Here is a 25,501-nt window from a genome sequence, read left to right as displayed (position 1 = left end):
TATAAATCCGAATTCCAAACCGCAAAATGATCAGAACCGTGACCCGGATTTACCCAGATTTCCTCAGGGGATTAGAACCGAGACTTGGATTTACCTGGATTCACGCAATTCATGTGGATTTGGATTTCTGGGGAACCGAACTGCACATGTCTAATTAAAATGTTATATCTGTGTTATATTTGATTTGCATTTAACAGACTTCAAGTGACTTTGGTACTTACAATTTACACTTTCCAGCCACTTACTGTAATGTGTACGGGATTGTGGCTGTGCTTTTGCCCATCTTTTGTAATCACAGTGAAGCCACGCCTCCTGCGTATTCCTGACGCATCTGCTCCTGTCATTTGCAGAGAAAACTGAGGCGCCTTTGCTTCCTGTGCAGAGTAATTGGCCTCTCACGTTTGCGTCCAACTCTACACACAGTAATTAGCAAAATGCATTTGTTGAATTTCACTGGCGCATTTTACATTTGCGCTTAGGCACAAATTGTTCCCAACTCTGAATACGGGCCCTTGGGCCCACTTTGGGAATGATACCCGATGACTAAAGGCTGCATCAGAGTAAAGCAAAACACATAAACCATTTGTTTTGTCCTACAAAAAATAATTGCAATTTTCAAAAATATTTAAATTAGTATAGTTCACAGGTTCTCAAACTCGGTCCTCAGGACCCCAAACAGTGCATGTTTTCCACTTCTCTCACAGAATCACAAGTGAGATAATTAGCTCCACCTGTGGAGCTTTTAAAATGTGTCAGTGAGTAATGAATACAACTGTGCACCTGCTGGGTGAACTGCAAAAAGTGAACTGTGTGGGGTCCTGAGGACCGAGTTTGAGAACCCCTGGTATAGTTAAAAAAACAAAAAGTTGTCATCACTGATTTCCTATAACAGTTTTCGCTAAAATGCGCTATTTTCCAATGACTACATTACAGTAACGTGAATACACAAGCAGGACTGTGCGGGCACACATACATGTACTTTGTTCTAAAAAGATATTGCACTGGTAATTTTACTAATTTATGCATCAGCTGTTCCTTTAAGACATCCAGTCATGTGATACCGAGAGCAAAAGGCACCTCTGCGTCAGAGGAGAGAGGAAGAAGTGTGTGCGACCAGGCTGGGACTTCATACAAATCTTCAACATAAAACTTCATCCCTGTATTTGTAGCACAGAGAATTTCTCTCTCACTACTGAAGCTGTGCAAAAATAAAAATAAAACAGCAGTTCCTCCTCCACATGTGAGACCAGCGCAGGAAGAGTCTGACAAGGTACAAAATGAACTTTACACTGTCCAAGTCACTATCCCGGATTATGATGAGTGTTACTGCCATATACTAATCCCTGCAGACTCCTGCGTGCCCCCAGTGTTCCCCAGCACAGCCTGGGGGTTTGTTACCTGAAATCTGCAGTTTAAGTTACTGGGTTAAATGAATTTGTTAGATTACAGGGTATAAATCACTGTGTGTGTACAGACTGTTAGAGAGGAGAGGTAGGAACAAAATCATAAACAGCTTTATTGCATTTGTCACCCAAATAGAAGCAAAGGATAGGTTTTATGGGATAGACGAAGGGTGATGTGCAAGTGAATTACTACTACTGTAACTGTTAGTTAAGCATTAAAATGTAGATGTGTTTAATTCTGGCTTCTCGCATTGTACAGGGTCTTCAGTTCTTTCAATGTTTTTTTACACACGATTTTCTGAAAAATATACTGACGCCATCATTGTTTTCTGACATAGTGGTATCTTGGTATCATGGTTGGAGATGGCTCGCTGTGATCTCTTTGCGATTCCTGCCGCACTGTGTGTGTATTTTTGTTGCTCCGTCCGAACACCAATGATCAAAGAGACCGCCGACCTCTGACGTCATCAGGAGCTGCAACGAGTCATCGACGCTACAGTTCCCACGATTACGGAGAAAGCACAGTGCGGCAGGAATCGCAGAGAAATCACTGCAAGCCATCTCTGCTACAGTTCCCGCTAGAACTACGGAGACAACACAGTGCGGCAGGAGCTGCAAAAGTAATGCATTAATGTGAGGGGCGGGTGCGGTGCAATGCCTGCTGCCGTGCAGGTGTATGTCTGTTACTTACCTTGCGTCGCACCCTCTCACCTTCAGGCCGTGTGTTGAGCAGACGGTCCTGGAACCTCCGAATAGAACACGGACACGATGACCTAGGGGGAAGGAGACGAGGTGAGTACCGTCCTTCCTCACGTCGACCGACGCGCCCTACCGAACCGGGGGATAAATTCAGGTTTTAAGTGAAGATCATCATTGGCACTTTTGGCCTCAGAACAACGAATTTTCACCTATCGGTACTCACGCACCAGGTGAAGATCCGTCCTTGCACCGGGTTGCAAGGTTCACCGTCCGCCCAGAAGGAAGGAGATAGATAGCGACAAACAGGGAGAGACAGTACACACAGTTCCTCACCGTGTCCACTCTTGCTCTTCGTCCACTCACTCGCCTACAGGTCCCTGTAAGGAGATACACAACACAGCCGTGCAGGGCCTAAACCTATGTCAAGCAACTACACATACTAAAACGGCATCACCCTCAACCTACAGTGTGTGTAGTGCGACAGATATAACAAAAACTAAACATTTGCCCTGCACGGAACACCAAACACAGACTAAATACACAAGAGCAAAACACAGTGCTGTCCCTTTAAATGTCTGCTACCTATCCAGAGCTGGCCAGCTCCTCTTCTCGGTGACTGGAGAAACCACTACCTCATGGGTGGAAGCCGTACAGCTCTCCACCACTGCTCACACCTCTAATCATCTATGCGGGGGCTACCTAATGGGCTCAGGGCCCTGGACCTAACGCCCAGGATCTTACCAGTGGCTCAGGGCTTATGCCCGCCTACTGCGGGGTACTCAAGGGACTTGGGCCTACTGCCCAGAGTCCCGCTCTATTTTGCAGCTCAGGCCTAGTGGCATGCCTAACGGTGGGCTCTGGTAGTGGTCTGGGCCTAATGCCCAGACCACATTTTATGGGGCTCAGATATAGGGCCTAGTGCCCTCCTGTATGGGTACAGGCCTACGCCTGATTTATGGCCATGGGCCTAGTGCCCGCCTACTCGATCATTTAGTGGCCTGGGCCTAGTACCCAGGCCACTCACACCTTATTACGGGCCAATCCTTTTATAGGGCCTAATGCCCACTACTGTCCCCCGGGCCTTGTGCCCGACTAATTGCCCACGGGCCTAGTGCCCGACAATACTCCACGGGCCTAGCGCCCGACAATCCTGGCGGTCTAGGGAGGGGGGTATATGGTGGGCCTCAGGGAGGGCCTACCTGCTACGTTGGAAGAGGCTGCGGGGGGGAACTTCGTGACGCTCTTTTACTTTCCTCCCCCGCAGTCCTCTCCGGTCCTCAGCCGCATTCTTCGGCCGCTGGCCCGTCCTGGCCAGCGGCGCCGCCTCTTCTTCCTTTCTTCCAGCCGGTGCCGCCTGTCTTCTTCTTTCTTGACAGCGGCGTCTTCTGGCCTCTTCCGCGGCCGCCGCCCCTGTTGACGCGCCGAACTGCTGCTCTTCGGGAGGTCTTCTCTCCTCCCTCTCCGCCGCCGAACTCGCTTTTCCCGCTCTGCGCCGTCTAATACAAGACGGCGCGAGTGGGCGGGGCTGTGACGTGGCAAGCCGCGATTGGCTCGTCGCGTCCGCCTCTGATTGGCTGCTGGCCCGCGAGCCAGGTTTGGCTCGCGGCCAGAGCCAAACGCCCGACGCACAGTGCACCGCGCCCAATGCCTGACCGGCGCTGGGAGCAGGTACTCTCTCCCAGCGCCGGCTACCCGCCGCTTCTTGGCTGCCGGGCGCCAAGCTCCGCTGAGCTTGCGCCCGGAGCCAAGCTTCTCCCGGCGCCACAGGACCGCCGGCACTGGTGAAAGGGACCAGGCGGTCCCTTCACCAGGTGCCCGCGGTATCTGCACCGACGCTAGGGACATTACTGTCCCAGCGCCGGCAACGGATGTGTCCCGCAGAGGACACATCCCCCCTGCTTGCCCCTGCACCTCGGCTGATGCTGGGATCAAACACGTGATCCCAGCACAGCCTTCCACATTAATAGGGACACCAAAATAAAGGATATTCCCCCCAGCACACTGCAATAATATCAGCAAGAATACTTGAATCCTACATGATGATAGAAATTCAGAGGTATTAGTTGCAAATATATGTTTAAAGGGGCCTATCCATTAGCAGATAAAATTAACGATTGAACGATATATCGTTCAATCGTTCATTATATCTGCTAATGGATAGGCCCTGAACGATGACAGATGCGCACTCCCACGGCCGATAAATCGCATCTATCATATCTCCAACATGTTGGTCAATTATCGCATATAGCTGTACGATATTAGCAATATCGTGCAGTTTATATGCGGCAAACGACGAAAGATGTTAGCAGCAGCTACAGAGCGCTGCAGAGAAAAAAAATCCAGTCCCTGAATGATGTCATGCGATATCGTTCATCGTTTGCCAAAATCTGTCATGTACATGACAGATATCGTTCAGCACAGCCACCGGAATTTTCAAGGGATTTCATTTGTCTTTCATCGCTCAGAAATACATCTGCTAATGGATAGGCTCCTTATGCGCCGGGCCAGCATCAAGGCTCCTCTATACCGGCGTCCCTAACATTCAGGGAGTCACGTCTGAGGCGCGGAGCACCCCAAAAGAATCCAGCCAAGGACCATCCCCAGGGCATCACACGAAAAGGGAAACGAGGTGATAGTGAAGTGTAAAGTATAGATGTGTAAAGATAATCAATAAGTGTTAATATAATAAGCTTTAAAATGACATAAATAATAAACAAACAAATAAAATATGATGAAAAACTATGTGAATTAAGTGGTGATGCCCTGAAAAAGGCCCAGCCAGAGCAACTCTGGGGGTCCCACGCCCGAACGCTCCCCCCAAAATAATTTATGCTACCTAATAGTAGCACCCACTCACAAACTTTTCATATCAAGGCCAAATACAACTAAACATGGACAAGTGGTCAACAATAGCAAACGGGAGAAAGGTGGTTTCAGCCAGGGCCACTGAGACATTGGGCAGATCTAGGAACTGGGGCATGGCCACAGGCGGTGCAAATTCCCCTGAAAAGAAAATAAGCAATTAGAATTTATGAATGGTTGAACTTTATAGATCTCGGGTTTATATTCAATCAACGTAACACAGGGCTGCCAGGAGATCTGTCAGGCTCGGGTTCTTGGGGGTGTCATGGCCAAGCATGTGGGGGAATGGCCACGACCCTTCGTGAACATTGAGGTTCTCTTCATATGCTGTGCAGTTGTTGGGGGCGTGGCCACACCATCTTGGGGTAGGGCCCCTAAACATGCCCGAGCTCAGCGCCCCTAATGTAACATTGTAACAAAAAACTTCACTTAAATTTACTTACAAAAAATGTTTTACTTAAATGTCACTATGATGGCATACCAACGCCAGAGCTCCCATACTAATGAAGCAGAAAACCGGGATACTGTGTGACCATTGTTTCCCAGTTCTCATGCATTATTTAATATCAAATTCTGCATGTTCTCCCCCTACAGGTGAAGGCATGAAGTACACAAGCACACGTGGAGGCTTGTCTGGTGTAGATTTTGAGCAGGTGCTGTTTGCCGGCTTTGCTCCAGATGGAGGACTGTTTATACCGGAACACATACCGAAGTTGGACAGAGATACCCTGCAACTATGGAGCTCACTCTCCTACAGAGACTTGGTAAAGGAAGTCTGTGCTCTGTTCATCCCGCCCGAAGCTATTCCCAGGAATGATCTTTACGGTATGTAAACTATGTGGGCAAGATGGCTTGTGGGCACATTTTCATCTGCCATGGCTTTCCCGAATTCCAGTCGGCCCAAGGCCGATATTTACGCAATGCCAATTTTTACTCAGATCAAGCCATTCTTTGCCATTGCGTATGCGTTAAAGTTGCGCGCAGTGATTTTTTTTTGCGATTACACTTGCACAGGGGATTCACTTGCAAAGTGAGTGACAGCATTTGGGGGAGGTAATAGAGGATGACTAGGTAAATGCAGGCGTGTCGGAACCATTTAAACTCCATTTCAGGGGCGTGCATAAATAAACCATCACGATCTCCTTTGTAGCACCAGAGCTCTCTGTGTGTCAGGAGAGCAGCTGTGTTTGAGACAGGTCAGACTTCTCTCAGAAGCTGCATGGCCGCCCGATCTGCATCAATGTTACCGATGTTTACGCTGTTGCATGATGCCGGACGGATAGGAGAAGGCAGCAGTGGGCATACCTATGCTCGGAGAGGCTTTGGAATTAGCATATTTTCGTTAATGCAAAGTTACAATTGCATTAATTGCTAAATACTGTTCGAACACCGCTGATGGGGTCAGAGGCAGGGATGCTCTATTAATCTTGGCTTTCGGATCTAAAACACTTTAGGCCTCATTCAGAGGTGGACGCAGATGTGGCTGCATCTTTTGACAGTTGCCCGTCTGTGACTTTATGCAAATGCCACTCCAAAAGCCTTCCCTGGTGTACATCTGTGCGTATGAATGTGCAAGGACTGAGACGCCTTCTGTCAGCACATGAGGACGCGTGCACCATAGCGGTTTTTAGGGATTATCACGCAGACGCAGTAAAAAAATAACACTCAACTCTGTGAATGTCGGCATTGTGGCTCTAAATCAGGCCCTTTGTCGCACCAATAATCAAGGACATAGCTATAGTCATAGCTTTTCTTGTGACAGCTATGGGGCCACTGTCCCAGAAGACTAAGGACCTCATTCAGAGTCGGCCGCACGGTTGTACGTCACCGATGTTCGCTGAACTGCGCATGTGTAAAGTTCGCAATGCGAGTGCGCAAACTAGCTGCTATGATAAGAAATTTCTCTCTCCTTGAACACAGCCCGGTCGGTAGTTTGAGTGACAGAATGAGGCGTTTGTGGGTGGTAACAGGGGAAGGTGTTTGAAAATGGGGGAGTGGAGATCCAAATGCAGGCGTGCCTAATTATGCGAACGGCGTTTTATGGGAGTGCGTAATGGTTTGTACACTGACCTGATCGTAGTGCTTAAGAGAGGTTATGGTCAACCTTAAGCTCTACTACCAGTTCCGATGGTCTCGATTAATCCTTATATGCCCGGAGATGACGTGTAATGCGTACAAGAAGGGGGCGTATTGTTTGGCTTACGGCCGCATCCTCCCCTTGGTCGGCCAGCTAATGATCCGACCTTAAGGATGCAACATGCGAGTGCATCATTTGCATATCCGGCACCTTTTCCCTTACGACCGTGCGGCCACAATGACCGACTCTGAATGAGGTCCTAAATGTGCTTAAAACTTCATATTGATATGTAACAAAATTATCCAGGTTGCTATTTGATTTGGAATATAATGACTATTAAATGACTATATGTATTATCAATATTTTAATGTAGTATAAGTATAAGTATATCTGTTCTCCCGCAGACCTGATTGATAAAGCCTTGCTTCGCTTCAGGCATGAGGAGGTGATTCCTGTGGCCAGACTGGAAAGTGGTCTAAACGTCCTGGAGATGTGGCATGGACCAACTCATGCATTTAAAGATCTCGCTATGTCCTGTGTGGGACAGTTCTTAGACTACTTTTTAAAGAAGAACAACAGACATGTGAACATCCTGGTTGGTATGTCGTCGATAGATCTCCCTTCTCTGTTCTTTCTGTAGCGCTGTCAGGTGACTTTTCCTATGCCATCGCTAAAAATAAATATAGCAATTTGGCTGTTGAACGCAACAGATGATCAAAGAGATTGGTGTGAAATATTAACTGGAGTAATTAGCACCTCCCACTGGCGTCACTCGGTGACAGCCATCATATGTTGACTCAAGATCAACACTTGGGTGTGGTATGAAAATTCGATATTCAGAATGTCGTAAAGTTCTGAATGTGGACATGGACTTTAGGTCGACAAGCACTACAGTATGTAGAAATTCAAAAATGTCGACATGGGTCAAATCTTGACGTGTTCGTATTGTCAACATACAGATTTTTCTTTATTTTAGCCCAACCCTAACTCCATCCATTATGACTAATCCTAAAAATAAACAAAAAAAACTGTATTTCACAATTCTGGTGTTGACATGTTAAATATCGACATTATGAACATGTCGACATTTTAACCATGTCAACATTAATGAGTGTCGACATAGTGCTTGTCAATCTAAAGTCCATGTTGACATTCAGACTGTAAAAATTCAGAACCTGTCGATGTTCTTATCAAATCCCAGCAAGAACACTGCTCATATATCAGTAATAACCATATAATAAGGCACATGTTCTCTAACTCGTTCCTCAGGACTCCAAACAGTGCATGTTTTCCAGGTCTCCTCACAAAATCGCCAGTGAAATAATTAGCTCCACGTGTGGATCGTTTAAGATGTGGCAGTGAGTAATGAACACACCTGTACTCCTGCTGGGTGACCTGGAAAACGTGAACTGTTTGGGGTCCTGAGGACTGAGTCTGAGAACCACGATAATAAGGCAAATCTCTCAAGTAGCACAATTTAGTGACCTCAGGGGAAATGATCCAAGTAATGGCATAGCAACACTAGTATGAAATATTAATGTTAGTTAATGCAAGGGGTGATAGGGGCATCAATATTGTTGCTTGTTTGGGTTCACAATTCATGTATTAAGCAGATTCTGCAAGTTTAGTGCTTTGTAATAATTGATTGACTTATTCTCCAGAAATGACGGTGCCTTAACTATTTACAGAAATAGAAGCCACACAGGGGGCCTAGATCTGTATTGCACACAATTCCGTATGCGGACGCATTCTCTGCATTGCATCGCGGCCTCCGTACGAGACTCAAAGCAATCATGAGCGATTCTGATACGGCAGTCTGAGCATTACTGGGTGGCCAGTGGGAGTATGCATGTAGAAGAAGCATCCTGTGGGCCTGTGGCGGGCATGTAGACAGAGTCACGGGTTATTATTAGGTGAGCGTTTGCAGGGATCCATCCCATGTCAGCGGTTTCTCCTGCACCAAGGAAGGAGCTGGTGCAAATGCTGATGGCAGTGATGCTGGCTGCTCACATAAGCGGAGCGCAGGAGGCGGTGCAGTCGCACAGACGCAGCATCTGACTCTATATACAGGCCAGGCAGATGTCTGCATGGGATTTCCGATTGCTGGACATGGAGAGAAGCTGCAACTCAAAATCAGGCCCAGTGTGTATGTAAGGCCACATATACAAATGTGGGCTTAGGGCATTTATAATGAGTAGGAGGAATGTTATGGCTATTTAGCTCTTTATGGGCTTTATTTATCGCAGTCCGCATCTAAGATGCAGATGGGACGTGATTTCGCCCAAAGTCGCATTGTGATATTTGAATACATCACAAGGATGCATCAAATATCGCATGCAGGGACAGAGCAAATTTTCTCTGCACACCTTTCCGGGTATTTTTTGCAATAAAATACACTGACAGTGTGACCGCGCATGCGCCCCTGGATTCCCCTCTCAGCTTACATTTACCTCTCCAGTGATTGGTGCTCCGGTGAGGTCCTCTGGGACTCCAGTCAGCTGGTCTCTGGGCTCCTGCAGTTGCTCTATGATGTAAACTGAGATGTCAGAATACCAAAGTCCCAGAAGTCCTCAGCGGAGCACCGATCACCGGTCCCTGGACGCAGGTAAGTGTTGGATTTTTTTTTCTTTTACGACACACGAAGCTGATCACAGGGGTCTGCTACCGGCTCTGCTCTGCCTGTTAGAGCCAAGCATGAGTTGGGGAAATTGGGGAAACCTGTATCTGAAGATGGCAGTATAATCACAGGGCTTTCCTCAGTATTTATTTTACAATTCATTTTTAGTAAATCTGAACGGATCACATGTTCCATTACAAGTATGGGAAATGTGATTTGCTTTCTAAGTAAGGGAATTGAAGGGATTGGAGTAGTTTTTTACGAAAACTGCTCCAAAATCCCTTTAATACATTTAAGTGAAACAAAAAAAATTTAAAAAGGGTGTGAAAACATTCCTTTTCACATTTTTTTTGTTAAGTAAAAAAAAAACTATAAATACTGTAGGGCTCTACTGTATGTTTTTTCTTTATTATGATGAGTATTGTTATATATATTTATATTTTCAAGTTGACGCAGCGCAGGTTGTTACTTCTTTTCTATATTTCTTTGTAGATGCCTGCTATTTATCCTTTCAGGAACCTCTGGAGACACAGGAAGTGCTGCTATCGAGAGTGTACGTGGAATTCAGAACATTGATATCATCGTCTTATTACCGCACGGGCGGTGTACGGAAATCCAGGAGCGCCAGATGACGACAGTGATCGAGGACAACGTCCATGTGTTCGCTGGTCAGTATTTAATATTATAATTAGCGCTATAAACAGAACGTGTGGGTGTCCTTATATCGTAGTTACATGGCGGTCATATGCCAGCAAGTTAGATGTATAACCTGTCCTGTGGGCACAGCTGGAAGATTGGAGCTCAACGCATGAAAAAGCCCCAAGAGACCTCAACATGATGAAAATCAGGTTTGTGCTGTTCAAAATGGGAATAGCCAGATACCTGTGGGTATGGTTTGTCTAACATGAGCATGGATTTCCACAGTCAATGAAATGTATAAATAAATCTCATAGCAAAGACAATACAACAGAAGCCCCTTTGGCCTAGTATTCAATGCAGTGTCTCCCTCCAAGATGGCTGACTTTATTCTCCAATCAGAGTGCCAGGATCTGTGCAGCGAGTGTAATGACTTCCCGACACAGCTAAAGAGTCAGTGGCTCAGAGGAATTTGATGTTTGTCTCCCCAGGGCCGGTGCAAGGTTTCCGGGCAACCTAGGCAACATTTCACCAACTGCCCCTGCTCCCTCCAATTCATAATATGCTACACATCAGTCTCCCCAGTTTATAAATGCTACACAGCAGTGTACCAAATTCATAATACACTATATAGAATATTGCACACAGCAGAGTGCCAAAATCATAGTGTACCTCATAACACTGCTGCAAATTCATAATATGCCACACAGCTGTGCCACAAATTAATTATATGCCACTCAGCTGTGAATTATGCCATTATTATTATTTTTTTGTGATCTCAGCGGCGCCCCCCAGTGGCCGGTGCCCTGCCTAAAGCTGCCTAATGGTAGCACCGCCCTGTGTCTCCCTGTCTTATACAATCCAGGAGAAAAAGTGGTTTTGGAAGATTGCACTCTCTCCACAAACAGCTGCTGAACACTAGAGTACAAACGTGAGCCATTAACTTGCACCAGCTGCACTGTGCATAGTATTTTAAAGGCCCATTGTTCTTTCCCAAATAAGTATAATTCTTAGATATCCCAAGGACAATTGCACACAGTACAATATAAATAATCCAACTGTGGCACAATAGAGATCTCAGAGAAGGCAAATTCATATATTGTAGATCCAAGAATGAGAAATGGATCTGTATTACTTTTTTCTAACGCCCTCTTTATACAGTTGATGGAACATCAGATGAGCTTGACGTACCCATCAAAAAGCTCTTTGAAGACACAGACTTTGTGAGACAGCATCGTTTAATGAGCACCAATTCCGTGAACTGGGCCCGAGTGTTGGTGCAGATTGCCCATTACTTCCATGCTTACTTCCAATGCGCTCCAACCACGGCCGGAGAAACGCTGCCCCCAGTGGAAATAGTTGTACCAACAGGCGGAGCAGGGAATATTACAGGTGAGAAGCCTACAAAATATTATAGCGACAACCTGCTTAATATTAATACAGTGTCTACCAGGTCATAAGGAATAAATTCTTTCTGAAGTGATTATATGATGATCATCATAACCCTTATTCTCCACTGTGACCCTTGTCAGCATGTGAGGTTTTATTAAGAGGGAATTATGACCTAAATACAAAACGTGAATATAGATTATTAGGAAACATAAGCTATCTGTGAAAAACAGACATTTAGGGGCCTGTTCCTACACCCAGCGTCCACGCGCCATACTGTGCGAGACACTCGGTGGGACCCAGCCACTCCGGGAGATGTAGTGCACCATCTTTTCCTTTAAAGTTTGTGACTTATTCGGATGTCCGACCCACAAAACACTTCTCACGGTGTAGTAGAGACGCTGGGCTGTGACTTTCACAGGAATTAGTTTTCCACCCGTTCCAAGTGGCAGGTGAAGCACAGCGGAACTTGGCGTGAGAGAAATCTGCGGCCGCTGCATCGTAGCTCTTCCTATACAGATTCAGAGTGATTGCAGTTTTTTTGCCTGTGATGTGCTCGGAGTGAAGTGACCACCCTGTCTTTATTCCTCTGTCGTGAGTGACCAGTGGCGTCACAAGGGGGATGATGGCCGCACCTGGGTAGCATTACTGTACGTGCAGCACTCGGCTCCTGACAAGGTGAGGGAGCCGGCACTGCACACAAACAGGTGCCCAGGGGACAGTCCATTTCTCCCGGAGTGACTAAAACGAAGGTTTCCGGTAGTGAGGCCACGCTCCCTACCCGTGAGGTCACGCCCCATAACCACGAGGCCATGCCCTACCCATGAGGTCACGCCCTCTATTTACTGGCGCGCAGACTACTATACTGATCACGCATGTGCTTCGGCCATTTGCGGGGAGGGTTCCTTTTCCAGCAGTTTGCCGCAAATATACTTTCATAGGCCCCTATAGGTGATATATATATTTACACAATTATCATCCATTTTATAAGAGCTTTAATTGGATATGTACATGATTTGTGAGAGCGCTATATTCCTTCTGCATATGTTTTCTTCCAACCTGCCTGCCGGTCACTCCCAGCCGGGTGTATCGCACAGAAGATGGGGCTGCCAATCCAGCTGGTCGCCGGTGTGAACAAAAATGACATTATCCACCGCACCGTTCAGCATGGAGACTTCTCATTAGGGGACACGGAGGCGACTTTGGCTTCTGCAATGGACATTCAGGTAACGGCGATCCTCATCACATGCACAGTAGGATACCGTACAGTAAATTCACACATTTGCAATCAGGTATTTGTTCTGTCTTTTTTTCCATTAGAATTTTGCAATCTTAAGCACGCTGCTTTTATTGAAACATTTACAGTGACCTTGTTCATTAATAAGTTATTAAAGAACAAGGGCCCTCATTCAGAGCCGCTCGTTAGCGGCAGTACGCTCGTTCCGAGCGATGTTCGCACATCTGCGCATGCGTACGGTTTTTAGTACGCATGTGCGAACCAGTCAGTGCGGCCGAAAATCATTTGTACGCTATATAACGAATGTCTGCTAATTTGAGTGACAGAATGAGGCATATGTGGGTGGTGACAGGGGAAGGTGCTTGAAAACGGGGGAGTGGAATTCGAACGCAGGCGTGCTTAAAGGTCAAAACGGGCGTTTTAAGGGTGTGCATAATTAATCCAGCAGCGTCATTGACCACGTCACTTGGTTGTTTTATAGTCAGAACTGCTCGCAAAATAGCGGTTGAAAAAACCAACCACAAGAATAGCGAGCAGTTCATACGCTGTACGATGTACTCGATTAATCAAATAAATAGCGGACATGACGTATGGTGCGAGCGGCCAGGGGGCGTTTTTATCAAATAAACGAGCGTATGTTTTGCTCGCTCGTTCAGACTTAGAGGTGTGAACAGACTGCAATTTGCGAACGGATCATTTGAATAGCCACCCCTTGTTTTTGAACGAACGACCGCAAATAGCGAACGGCTCTGAATGAGGGCCAAGGTCACTGTAAATGTTTCCATAACAGCAGCGTGCTTCAAATACTTTGCTAGTGCTGACCTCTAGTGGGATATCGGCGCAATACAATCTACATTTCCAGAAAAGACTTACCAGAGCCACCTGAACAAAACCACCTGATCTGTTTAAAAATTATTAAAATTCCCCCAAATGCTATCTCACACTCACTATCTAACTATTGAGACTGCCACCATCAATACAAGGTGATATTTTGAGGAAGTCGTTGGATTACTCTCTGACATCCTACAATCCAATCCCAATTTAAACAGATTAGTTGTAAATCAAACAATTCCCTGTAATTAGCAATGAACAGTAGCATTTATAATAGCCAAGTTTATCTAGCATGTAGGAACAGTAAGAACACGAAGACAGAATGTTATTTTTAGAGTTTTAAATGAATGTTTTTAAATTATATTGTAGTACTCACAATTTTGCATATAATTCATATTCAACAGGTTATAACTTTTTTTGCACAATACAAAAAAACTTGTGGTATTTATACATATTAGTAATAATAATAATAATAATAATAATAATAATAATAATAATAATATTGCATTTGGATAAAAAAACAGTAAAAATATCTCTCCTCAACAGTTTTGGCACATTTTATTTAATTTATTTATTACCAGTTATTTATATATCGCACACATATTCTGCAGCGCTGTACAGAGAATATTTGACCATTCACATCAGTCCCTGCCCCAGTGGAGCTTACAATCTATGTTCCCTATCACATGCACACACACAGAAGGGTTAATTTTGTTGGGACCCAATTAACCTACCAGTATATTTTTGGAGTGTGGGAGGAAACCCGGAGAAAACCCACGCAAGCACAGGAAGAATATAAAAATTCCACACAGTTAGGGCCTTTGTGGGAATCGAACCCAGGACCTCCAGTGTTGTGAGCAGTAATGCTAACCATTACAATTCAGCGCAATGTGAATAGAGCCGGGAAGGAGTTCCCGGAGCTTTTCAATTGACTGCGCTTTTAAGTCTGACTAAAACCACTTAAATTGGAGAATGCTTGTTGTCGCGCCAAAAGCTGGGTGTTTAGTCTCTGACCAAAGTGCCGAGGCTGTTATTGCTGCGCTAGGCCGAAAAACACATCACGGCTGACACTTAAATAGGATTTCTGCTCGCACCTCAGGAAGGAATCCTGTAGTTGGACTTTAACAGCGCGGTCAATTAAATAGCTTCGGGAACTTCTGCCCGAGGCTATTCAACATCGCGCTGAATTGATTCGCCCCCTAAGTTACTACCCTGTTTTAATAAAACTTAAAATAAATTATATATTTTCTAAACTTTTGGCTAAAAACACAGTGTACATAGAAGAAAACATTGGCGCTTATCATGTTGACACCAGACAAAGGGCCTGATTCTGAGTAAATGTATCTGCGGTGGCCGGCTTGCTATCTCATGCTAAAGCGAGTGTTCGCCAGTCTATGACAAATACCTGATATACCTAATACCTGACTTCATGCAGAAGGCCGGCTTGCCCACTGTTTAACTGTTCACAGTGGTAGCATAGGGGGGGTTTCCATCTGCCTGGAAAATCCCCCTCCCCAGCCCACACCATTACCACAATAGAAATAGTAATATAGCAGAATATTACTAGTGCTGCATGTTCTTGGAATGGTGCCCACATCTAAAATAAAACATTCAGCTATTGCTGCATCTAATGGCTTATTGTGATCACTGGTCCTGTATATGCTGGAATTATGACACACAATACACTTTGTATGACACATTTTAAAGCTAGTTAAGTGCTAATTCTACCCTCTTCATGGACTAGCGACACTCAATGTAAAATCAAGTATTTGGAAACCCCCCTCTAGAAATCCTGCGTTTGACACTGGGTAGTGATCGATGGGGTGTAATGGGGCGTAGGCAGTGGGCACTGGTTGCTGAGGGCTTGCGGGCTATGTGGAGTTGTGTGGAAGCTGAGGATAGCGCTGGTGCAAGCGCGCACAGATGATGATGATGGTGGGTATCGAACCAAGCGTACAGATGGGGGCGCTCCACTGGCAGTTCTGCATATTGGACAACCTGTACATATAAAACTGAAGCCTGATACAAATTACATTTGTATATTTCCTGCAAATATTAAGGATTCCCTGAATGTATCACGGAGGAACCACAGCAGCTATCTCCAATGTCCACAGTCTCTCCATTTCTGAAAACAGCCGCAGCCTCCATAGGTTTCTACTATGGGGGGGGCTGCTACGCTGGCAGATTCACCAAACTCTGGAATGCAAAGCACAGTGGAGATTGGCCCTGGCATCTGACGCCATCTTCAGTATGGGCTGCACTTCACACAAATTCCTCCGGAATCCTCTCCGGCAATGGCCTCCGCACATGCGTGGTCAGCTCTAGCACTAGCATGCAGGGGTCCCGAAAGAGTAGTGAAAGGATCGCATTGGCGGTCATTTCACTTCTTACACATTGCAGGGACAGGCTTCTCTCAGAGTCCCTGTCCCTTCATGTGTATATTAGTACATTCGGGCAAATAGCGGCGATTAGTAACTACAAATATTGGTTCGAAAGCCAAATAATTGATAAATATGCCCCTTAGAATTAGGAAAAAATACAGGTGTCGGAGCAAATCTGCACATGGACTCAGGACCTGGTTCAGACCCGCTCGCTAGGATGTGTTCGCTTGTAGCTGGCCGATTTTCGCATTCTGCGCAGAGAGCCCAGCAGAGGAGTGACAGGAGAAGTCGTCTGTGGGTGGTTACAGAGGCTGGCTATTAACAACGGGGGAGTGGAGGTTGCGAACGCAAGCGTGTCTGAGTGTCTCAACGCCGCTTCAGAGGCATGCATAATTAACAGGCAGCGTCATTGTACACGTCACCTGCTTGTATTTCACACTGAAGTGATCGCAGTGCTTGCGGCAGGGTATGGTCAACCTCAAGCGCTGCAATCGCATCCGATGGTACCCGATGTACCGATGGTTGCATACACTTCCTGGAGGTGAAGTGCGCAAGTGGGTGTCTTAAGACAGGCTGGTGGGCGTCTGTATACACAATGCGATCGCACGCCAAGACATAGTGGTTGTGCTTATGCCTTGCCGTGCGATCGCCTGCCTTGCTGGGTGTGTGCCGGATTTCCATACGCTGGGTGCAAGCGAATGCATCTAGCGAGCGGGTCTGAATGAGCTCCTTAGTGGGTACGAATACAGATCACCGCGGCCATTTTCCTGGTGACCTGTGCATTCATTATAGACTCTGGGCACACTCTAGTGCCCAGAGTCTATAACTCCGGCGCTGGCCGCACACAGCTCAGTGCACTGCTGGGCGGAGAGGAGGGGGCCCGTGTCGGAGACTGCACACGGCCCCCTCCTCTCTAGAAACGCCCCTGCATCTCTAGTTACATGACATGTAGTGCAGCGCCTATCCCCCATAACTTTTCCCCTGTGTCTGCTCTCAGGAACCCTACAACATGGAAAGGATTCTGTGGTTGGTATCGGGCGCTGACAGCGGGAAGATTAGGCATATGATGGAAGAATTTAATGTGAAGAAAAGGCTCAAATTACCAAAGGAGCTTCACCAAAAGGTACGTCACAGACCCATTATGGAATCCATGAAAATGTGGTTTACCTATTAATTATACAATCTTTCCCTTTCATTATGGAACACATTTTCAGTGGGAACTGGCAAAAAAAATGTGAGGGGCCTATTTATTAGGCAGATATAGCCAGACAGATAGGCGTGATATGTGCTTTTCAGAACAAATTATTATATGTATATGGACATAGTAGGTGCTTCCAAAGCCCTATTGTAACATTTGCCAGAGACACCTGCTAAACTATGTGGAATGTCCCAAAGCTGTATATACAGGTTGAGTCTCCCATATCCAAATATTCCGAAATATGGAATATTTTTGGCTTGACTGAGATAATGAAACCTTTGATTTTTGATGGTACAATGTGCACAAACTTTGTCTAAGGAACAAATTATTAAAAATATTGTATAAAATTACCTTCAGGCTCTGTGTATAGGGTGTATATGAAACATAACTGAATTTTATGTATGTACACAAACTTTGTTTGAGCCACAAAATGATTGAAAATATTGTATAAAATGACCTGCAGGCTGTGTTTATAAGGTGTATATGATAAATGCATTCTGTGTGTATATTTGGGTCCCATTCCCAAGGAATTTCATTATTATATGCAAATATTCCAAAATATGGAATATTCCATTATCCAAAATACCTCTGGTCCCAAGCATTTTGGATATCGGAGACTCAATGTCACGGCTACAGACACTTGAGACTCCTGGGAAGAGTCAGGCTTACTAGGTAGTATGAACTGAGGTGGTTTTAGGAATGACCATTTCATGAAATATCACTAGCACGAAATAAAAGTAAATAGAATTTATTCAAGAACAAAACTGTATGGCAAAGTTAAACATTAAATCTCAATAACACAAAGTTCATGACATGCACTAACAGGTGCAGGGCTATGCCCCTGTGAGAAACAAAGTTCGAAGTACACACTGAACTGGTGTGGGGTGAAACCCCGAGTCCGACACGAGGCTAGGGCCTCAGGATAGAATGGAGGTCAATAACAGGGTTGAGCCTTGTATCGCGACGGAGGTCCAGAACAGAGTTGAGCCCTGAGATGTAACAAGATCCGGAATGAAGTTAAGCCCTGAGATGTAATGAAGATCCGGAACTGGGTTGATCCCTGAGATGTGATGAGGGTCCGGAACTCGGTTGAGGCCTGATGACGGTCCGGAGCAGGGTTGAGCCCTGCGACGTAATGAAGGTCCGGAGCCGGGTTGAGCCCTGCGGTAGGATGAAGGTCCGGAGCAGGGTTTAGCCCTGGGGTAGGATGAAGGTCTGGAGCAGGGTTGAGCCCTGCAGCGTAATGAAGATCCGGAGCAGGGTTGAGCCCTGTGATATGATGGGGTTCCGATGAAGATAGACTGTAACGGTGTAGTTGTCAACTGTAGAAGAAGTAACCCCAGTGTCCGTATGAGTCAATTATAACAAGTAAACCAAATAGTGTAGCATAGAATGGAACAGCAGTCATAGAGCAGGATAACAACGGAAAGACACTGGCAATGCTGAACTCTGTAGTGCAGCTGATAACCTGTATCAGAACTTGAACCGGAACATGAGCATGAATGTAGCAAGATCCACAGCATACACCAGGCACAGCGGGGATCTGGCAGGAGTCCAAGGAAGAGCTGAAAGTAACGTTGCACAGACAATGAGGCATAGTTAGTAACAGGCTTTTATACTAGAGGTCTGTGATCCATAGGAAGTTCAGAACATGACCAGAACAAATTTAAATAATGTTGCCCCTTGAAAACTGTTCTGTATATTGGTACTGAAATACACATTGGGAACACAAATATGGGAAGTGCGAGAGCAAGGTAAAACCTCAGTATGACAGGGATGAATACCATGTGCACACATACACTGTTGTGTATCAGCTGAAACTACAGTGTTAGGTCATTTACAAAGATACAAATGGTTCTGTGTCATCATTGTCACTCCCTTCTGAGGTTTTTTTTTTTAATCTCTTTGACGCTTGTATGCCCCATGTTTTTTTATATTTTGCAACCCCTATGTATCCTTTGTGCTTTAGGGCTCTATTTACTACAATCCGCATTTGTAATGCAGATTGTAGTGTGATATTACCGAGTGAATTCGCATTGCAAATTCAGGCAATATCACAGGGATTTACTACAAATCACTTGCAGGGACAGAGCTTGCAAGAAAGCTCTGTCCCTGCGAATCCCCTCCGAAGCTTCATCATGGTATTTTCGCAAAAAATACTGTGACAAGTGCCCCGCACATGCGCCATGTCACCAAGTCCCGCCCCCATTGCTAAGCCCCACCCCCAATCGCGGACCCACCACTCCCCCCCCCCCTTAATTACACTTGCCTGCAGTTATCGGGCTTCCGATGATGTCCTCTGTCGCTCCGGTCAGCTGACATCCCATACTGCACTGGGACCCTGTCAGGTGAGGACCGGGCCCCAGTACAGCATGGGAGACCAGCTGACCGGAGGGAGGACATCACCTGAGCCCTGAACTCCGGTCCCTGGACTCAGGTAAGTTTGTTTTATTTAACTTTTTTTTTTTTAACAGTGTATCAGCATGTGGTCTGTTTAGACCACACAGCTGATCACTGGGGCCGGCTCCGGGCTCTGCCCATTATAGCGGAGCAGGAGTCCGGTAACCGGGGGAGACCCTGGATAACACCACCTCCAGGTGGCGTTATTATCACAGGGCTTTCCTAGGTATTTTTTCACAATTTATTTTTAGTAACTTTGGCCAGATCACATTTCCCATTACAATTATGGGAAATGCGATCTACTTACTAAAAATAAGTGATAATTAGGGTTTGGAGTAGAATTTTACGAATTCTACTCCAATTTCCCTTTAGTAACTGTAGGTGATACTAAAATAATGTGAAAAGGGTTTGAAAACACCCTTTTTCACATTATTTTAGTAAAAATAATGTTAATAAATCGAGCCCTAAGCCTTTTCTTACCTATATATAACCAGATAATAGACTTTTTAGGGCAGGCAAGACGTGACCTTCCCTGATCAAACATCCTGGAGAGACGCCATCCACCAATGTCTCTCCAGTGTCATCCCCCCTGCATCTCTACACTGCTATCCCCTCTGCATGTATTCAGTGCCACCCCCGGCATCTCTCCAGTAACATCCCCCCATGTCTCTCCAGCTCCCTGCTAGGTCTCAATGGCGTCATCCCCCTGGGTCACTCAAGTGCCATCCCCATTGCATCTCTCCAGTGCTACCTCCATATGTCTCTTCAGCTTATCAGTGCCATCCCCCACATCTCTCCAACTAATCCCTACATCTCACCAGTGTCATCCCTTGTGTCTCTCCAGCTACCCCATATGTTTCGCCAGCATCTCCCCCCCCCCTTGTCTCTCCAACACCAACCTCATGCAGTGTGACTGATCCCCACTTTGTATATGTATTGATTTTATTCCCCAGTCAATGTTGGCCCCCACATATATATATATATATATATATATATATATAATTTTATTTATTTTGACGGCTCCATGAGTTCACCAAACACCCCCCCGCACCACCATTGTTTGTCTTCTTTTTTACTAACTAGATAATAGTTCTTCCATCAATGCTACACCCCAGCAGCACTCACGTCCACACCGCTCATTCACTAATAAGAACCCAGCAGCAACCCCCTCAATCTCGGAATACCACTCAAAAACATGTAATATAAGTATACACACCGCCGTACAGCACCTACACTCACTGTTGCTGCTCAGGATTAGGCCTGCAGAGATGCCTGCGGGCTGCTGTGTGCTCCAACACCTCCCACGGCCAGAACAGAGGGAGCGGATCCCGCCATGTACAGTATATGAGAGGAGCCGACAAAGGTGGTAGGGGCTGGGAGTGTATTGCTGTCTCCTCGTGAGTTCTGCTTATATCTTGCACCGTGGAATGAGACAGACCTGTCATCGCCTCATGACATCCCCGCGTCTCATTCCCGGCCTGCCATAGGAGGTGGGAGGCAGTGTGACACCCCAACTGTTCTGGTATATGGTGTGGTGTCACCTAATCTTAAAAGATTTGAATGAGTTATTTGGTTCTTTTTCTGGCTGCAGAGAGGTAAGGAGGGATTACAGGCACAGATTGTCACCAGTTTGGTCTCAAATATGGCTTACAATTTATTACACATTGTTGTTATCTTTTTAATAATCAGCATACGACAAATGACAATATAATTTCTTTACATCTACTACAAAATCACACTGAATTGAAAATGGACTTTTTATTACACTGGAAATTGGTGGGAGACTTTCTGTTTATCCCATCCACTTCGAACACCTGTGAAAAGATGAATATTCCCTACCAACATGCAATTCTTCTTATAACTCTCTTTACGGAACAAATTATATCACTATTTCTGAATAACTAACTAGTCCCAGTGAACTACAGTCACATTGTCATGAATTACACACTAAACAACTTGGTACAGTCGCACTTACTGTATATCAGTGACCAAACAATTAAATAAAATAAATGTAACACTTTTTGAATAACACACATTTTGTTTAAAGTACTTTTTGTTCACTTTTATAATTGAATGCATGCAGCCTGATACCAACAATACGTTCAGTTTGTTCTTTATAGGTGGTGCACTTATAAGTTGATTTTGGGATGTTCCTCTCACTTTTGCTAAAGTCATTACTTAAATACTGTTGGAGAGCTCTGTTGTAGTACGTTGCCCGGGTTGAACGCGTTTTGCAGCCTATAATGTAATTTTACAGCCATTTGAAGGGCTTAAGAGGAATTGTCATTTTACTTTATGCTGTTATCTCTGCAGACTTTCACTAATGTAATGTTGTTTAGTTGATGCCTCCTGACGGGTTAAGGCTGTTATGTACTGATTGTAAGCTGTGATGGCTGCTGTCCAGTATCTTGGGTACTAGCTATACTGCTGGACGAGTATCTTGGGTACTAGCTATACTGCTGGACGAGTATCTTGGGTACTAGCTATACTGCTGGACGAGTATCTTGGGTACTAGCTATACTGCTGGACGAGTATCTTGGGTACTAGCTATACTGCTGGACGAGTATCTTGGGTACTAGCTATACTGCTGGACGAGTATCTTGGGTACTAGCTATACTGCTGGACGAGTATCTTGGGTAGTAGCTATACTGCTGGACGAGTATCTTGGGTACTAGCTATACTGCTGGACGAGTATCTTGGGTACTAGCTATACTGCTGGACGAGTATCTTGGGTACTAGCTATACTGATGGACGAGTATCTTGGGTACTAGCTATACTGCTGGACGAGTATCTTGGGTAGTAGCTATACTGCTGGACGAGTATCTTGGGTACTAGCTATACTGCTGGACAGAGTATGGTGCTGCTTATGATGATCAGGTGATGGTCACTATAACTGACACCTGCTCTCCTCACCTTACTCTGTAATGTCTATGGCCTCAGTGCTGTGGCTGTAGTCTATAATGCAGGATTTAACTGGGGATTGTGTTACCGACCTCTCCAGACGTTGGTTCAGCTCCTTCAGGGAGATAGCTGGCACTACCCAGTGGTCTCTTTATATGGGATACAGGCTATTCTCTGCTTGAAGTTTTTATCAAGGTAGGCCTGCCTCCGATTCAGCCTCTGATGGTGATGGGACCACCTTCAGCTTTTCACCCCTTTGCTGCAGGCTGTCACAGGTGCTGGGTGGAGGTCTCTGGTGCTCCGGTGGCAGCAGCCGACCGCTGCTTTGTCTACAAATTGCCACTGTCCCTCAGGAGAGTCCTCACATGCAGGTCCTCTCCTCAGCGCATCATCCTCAGGGCTCCCTGTAACTGCCGTAACCGTCCCCCACAGTCACCTGCAGCAGCTTCTGCATCATGTGACCTCCTGCTGACTCATCACATATTACCTGCACCAATACATGTATGTTGTTTTTATAGGGATTGTAAATACATTAGTGATACCCACCATAGGCTTAAAACAGTGTTTTGGTGGGGTATCACAGCAGGCCATGTTACTGTAGCGCGGGCCGCATCTATTGCTTTGGTTCTGTATAGATCCCCTTCAGTGAATGTACCTGGAAGTGACGTGGAGTGAGGGAGGACGTGCATTTACATATTATCCTCGCTTTGTTCGCCACGCATCGGGCTTAGTGGATCGCTTCGCTTTCCTCAGGTTACTATTCCCAATCGATGTCCACGTGGATAGTAACTGATGACATCAGGGTACATACACTGAAGGAGAACTATCTGTAACCTCCTTCATCACCAGGCAGCCTCAGCGCTGCTGCCCCGTACTAAATTGTGACCTACTGTGCAGGCCGGACACGGAGGGCCAAATACAACCGATGGAACGCTGTTTCACCCCGATCCTGCCCACTTTAACCGCAGTCTAACCCTATCCGGGTCACATGGTTGTGACATCATCAGAGGTCCTTTTAGCCAACTTGGATCTAGCTAAGCAAGGCTTGCTTTACCTTTTAAATTATTGCCACTTTAAAAATACGGTTCAACCTCCCGGAATCTCGCCTGTTCCTGCATATTGCAGGCTATCGAATAATTGTCTGTTTCAATTAAGTCACTGCACGATATTTACCAAGGTACTATTTAGATGCAAATCTTCTGTAAACCATACTAGCCAATCAGACATGTACATTGGATCATTTACTTACATTGAACCCCAATAACCAATCAAAAATCTGTTTACATCTGTCTAGTGCAACATAGTGTGGTAGTGTCTGATTGGTTGCTATAGTTTACTGCAAATCTGAACTGTTAGTAAATAATCTTCACTGATATGTGTCACGTTTATTGGTTTACCACTGGCTGCTCCTAACCTTTGCACCTTCTATATTAATGTCTTGATAACAATGACATTGATAAATGATGCGTCCAGTCCTAAGATATGAGGTTTTCCTTTCTTTTTCTATCGGCTCCAGCTGTTGGGCGCGATGACATCCTGCTCCGTCACCGACGACGATATCCTGAACACTATTAGACGCTGCTGGGAGGAGAACCGTTACCTCCTGTGTCCGCACTCCGCAGTCGCAACCTTCTATCATTACCAACAATTTGACACAGACCACAAAAAGTAGGAATCTTATTTAAATGTATAAATTCATCTAAAGTGAAAATACTTTATTGTTACTCTTTTGCTAGCAGAAGGGAAATGATCCGGAATGAAGCATTTTTGGGTTGCATGCAATTTTTTTGTGGACTGTTTTTTTTTTTTTACAATTTGACCAGGATCGGAGTTACAGGGTAGAAGCTTATACGGGGTACGGGACATGGGACAATTATACGGGATATGGGATGTGGACAATTACAGAGCAAGGAAGCAGCATGCAGGGTTTTATTGGGCTCATGGGCAGACATATGACAAAGGTGTAACTAGAATCTTGCTCAGGCAGAGGAGAAGCACCTGGCTGGGTGACATCTAGTAGATGTAACATTTGTTTTCTTGCCCTCTGCAGACCCAGGTGTTGTTTGGCACCAGCGTCTGCAGCTAAATTTCAAGACGTCATTCTCCGAGCCAACCTTACCCCGGAAATCCCACAAGAGATTAATGCCCTGATGGAGAAAGAAACACGTTCCATACCACTAACAAAACATGATGACTGGGAAAAAACACTGAGGGAGAAAATTGAATCTATTGACCAGCAAAGACGACAGGAGAACCGACAGCTATGAATTGCTGCTGTAATTTGTGCAAATATATAATTTTCTAGAGTTTTGCCAATTGAAGACTTTAGCAAACTATAAATTCATACTTATTATAATATTTTATCTAGGTGATGTCTGGTGTAAAAGAAAATAAATAAAAACAATTGTTGAAAACCTGAAAGGCGTTCAAAAAAAGATTGATATTGTTTATATATGACTAGGGGTGTGCACCGGCCACTTTTCGTGTTTTGGTTTTGGATCTGGATCTTTCTTCGTGTTTTGGATCTGGATTGGTTTTGCCAAAACCACCCTTCCGTGTTTTGGGTTCTGGGTTTTGTGTTTTGGATCTGTATTTTTTTGAAAAAAAGCATAAAAACAGCTAAAATCACAGAATTTGTAGGTTTTTCTGCTCCTATGCTATTATTAACCTCAATAACCTTAATTTCCACTCATTTCCAGTCTATTCTGAACACCTCACACCTCACAATAGTGTTTTTATATCCAAAAGGTTGCACCGAGGTAGCTGGATGACTATGCTAAGAGATACGAGTGGGCGGCACAAACACCTGGTCCATCTAGGAGTGACACTGCAGTGGCAGACAGGATGGCAGTTTGAAAAACTAGGCCCCA

At 45.3% G+C, this 25,501-nt stretch overlaps 1 protein-coding gene across 2 annotated transcripts; it reads left to right on the top strand.

Moving 5' to 3' along the window:
* Nucleotides 1-1,089: 1,089 nt before the first annotated feature.
* Nucleotides 1,090-25,043, top strand: THNSL2 (threonine synthase like 2). 2 transcript variants are annotated; one of them, XM_088454247.1, is made up of 9 exons: nt 1,090-1,270; nt 5,559-5,789; nt 7,446-7,640; nt 10,174-10,326; nt 11,456-11,686; nt 12,764-12,909; nt 17,130-17,255; nt 24,148-24,299; nt 24,682-25,043. In XM_088454247.1, the coding sequence occupies exons 2-9, from the start codon at nt 5,567-5,569 to the stop codon at nt 24,896-24,898; spliced, it is 1,443 nt and encodes a 480-aa protein (XP_088310373.1). In that variant the 5' UTR covers nt 1,090-1,270; nt 5,559-5,566; the 3' UTR covers nt 24,899-25,043. The 2 variants fall into 2 exon arrangements, with proteins under 2 accessions (XP_088310373.1, XP_088310375.1); XM_088454249.1 differs by lacking the exon at nt 1,090-1,270 and adding an exon at nt 2,134-2,195.
* Nucleotides 25,044-25,501: the final 458 nt, after the last annotated feature.

This window comes from Taudactylus pleione, unplaced genomic scaffold (assembly GCF_031769625.1).
Source record: "Taudactylus pleione unplaced genomic scaffold, aTauple2 ptg000611l, whole genome shotgun sequence".
In the NCBI taxonomy this organism is placed as follows: Eukaryota; Metazoa; Chordata; class Amphibia; order Anura; family Myobatrachidae; genus Taudactylus; species Taudactylus pleione.
Note: the sequence above shows the minus strand (reverse complement) of the source record. Positions and strands in the feature narration are given on the sequence as shown.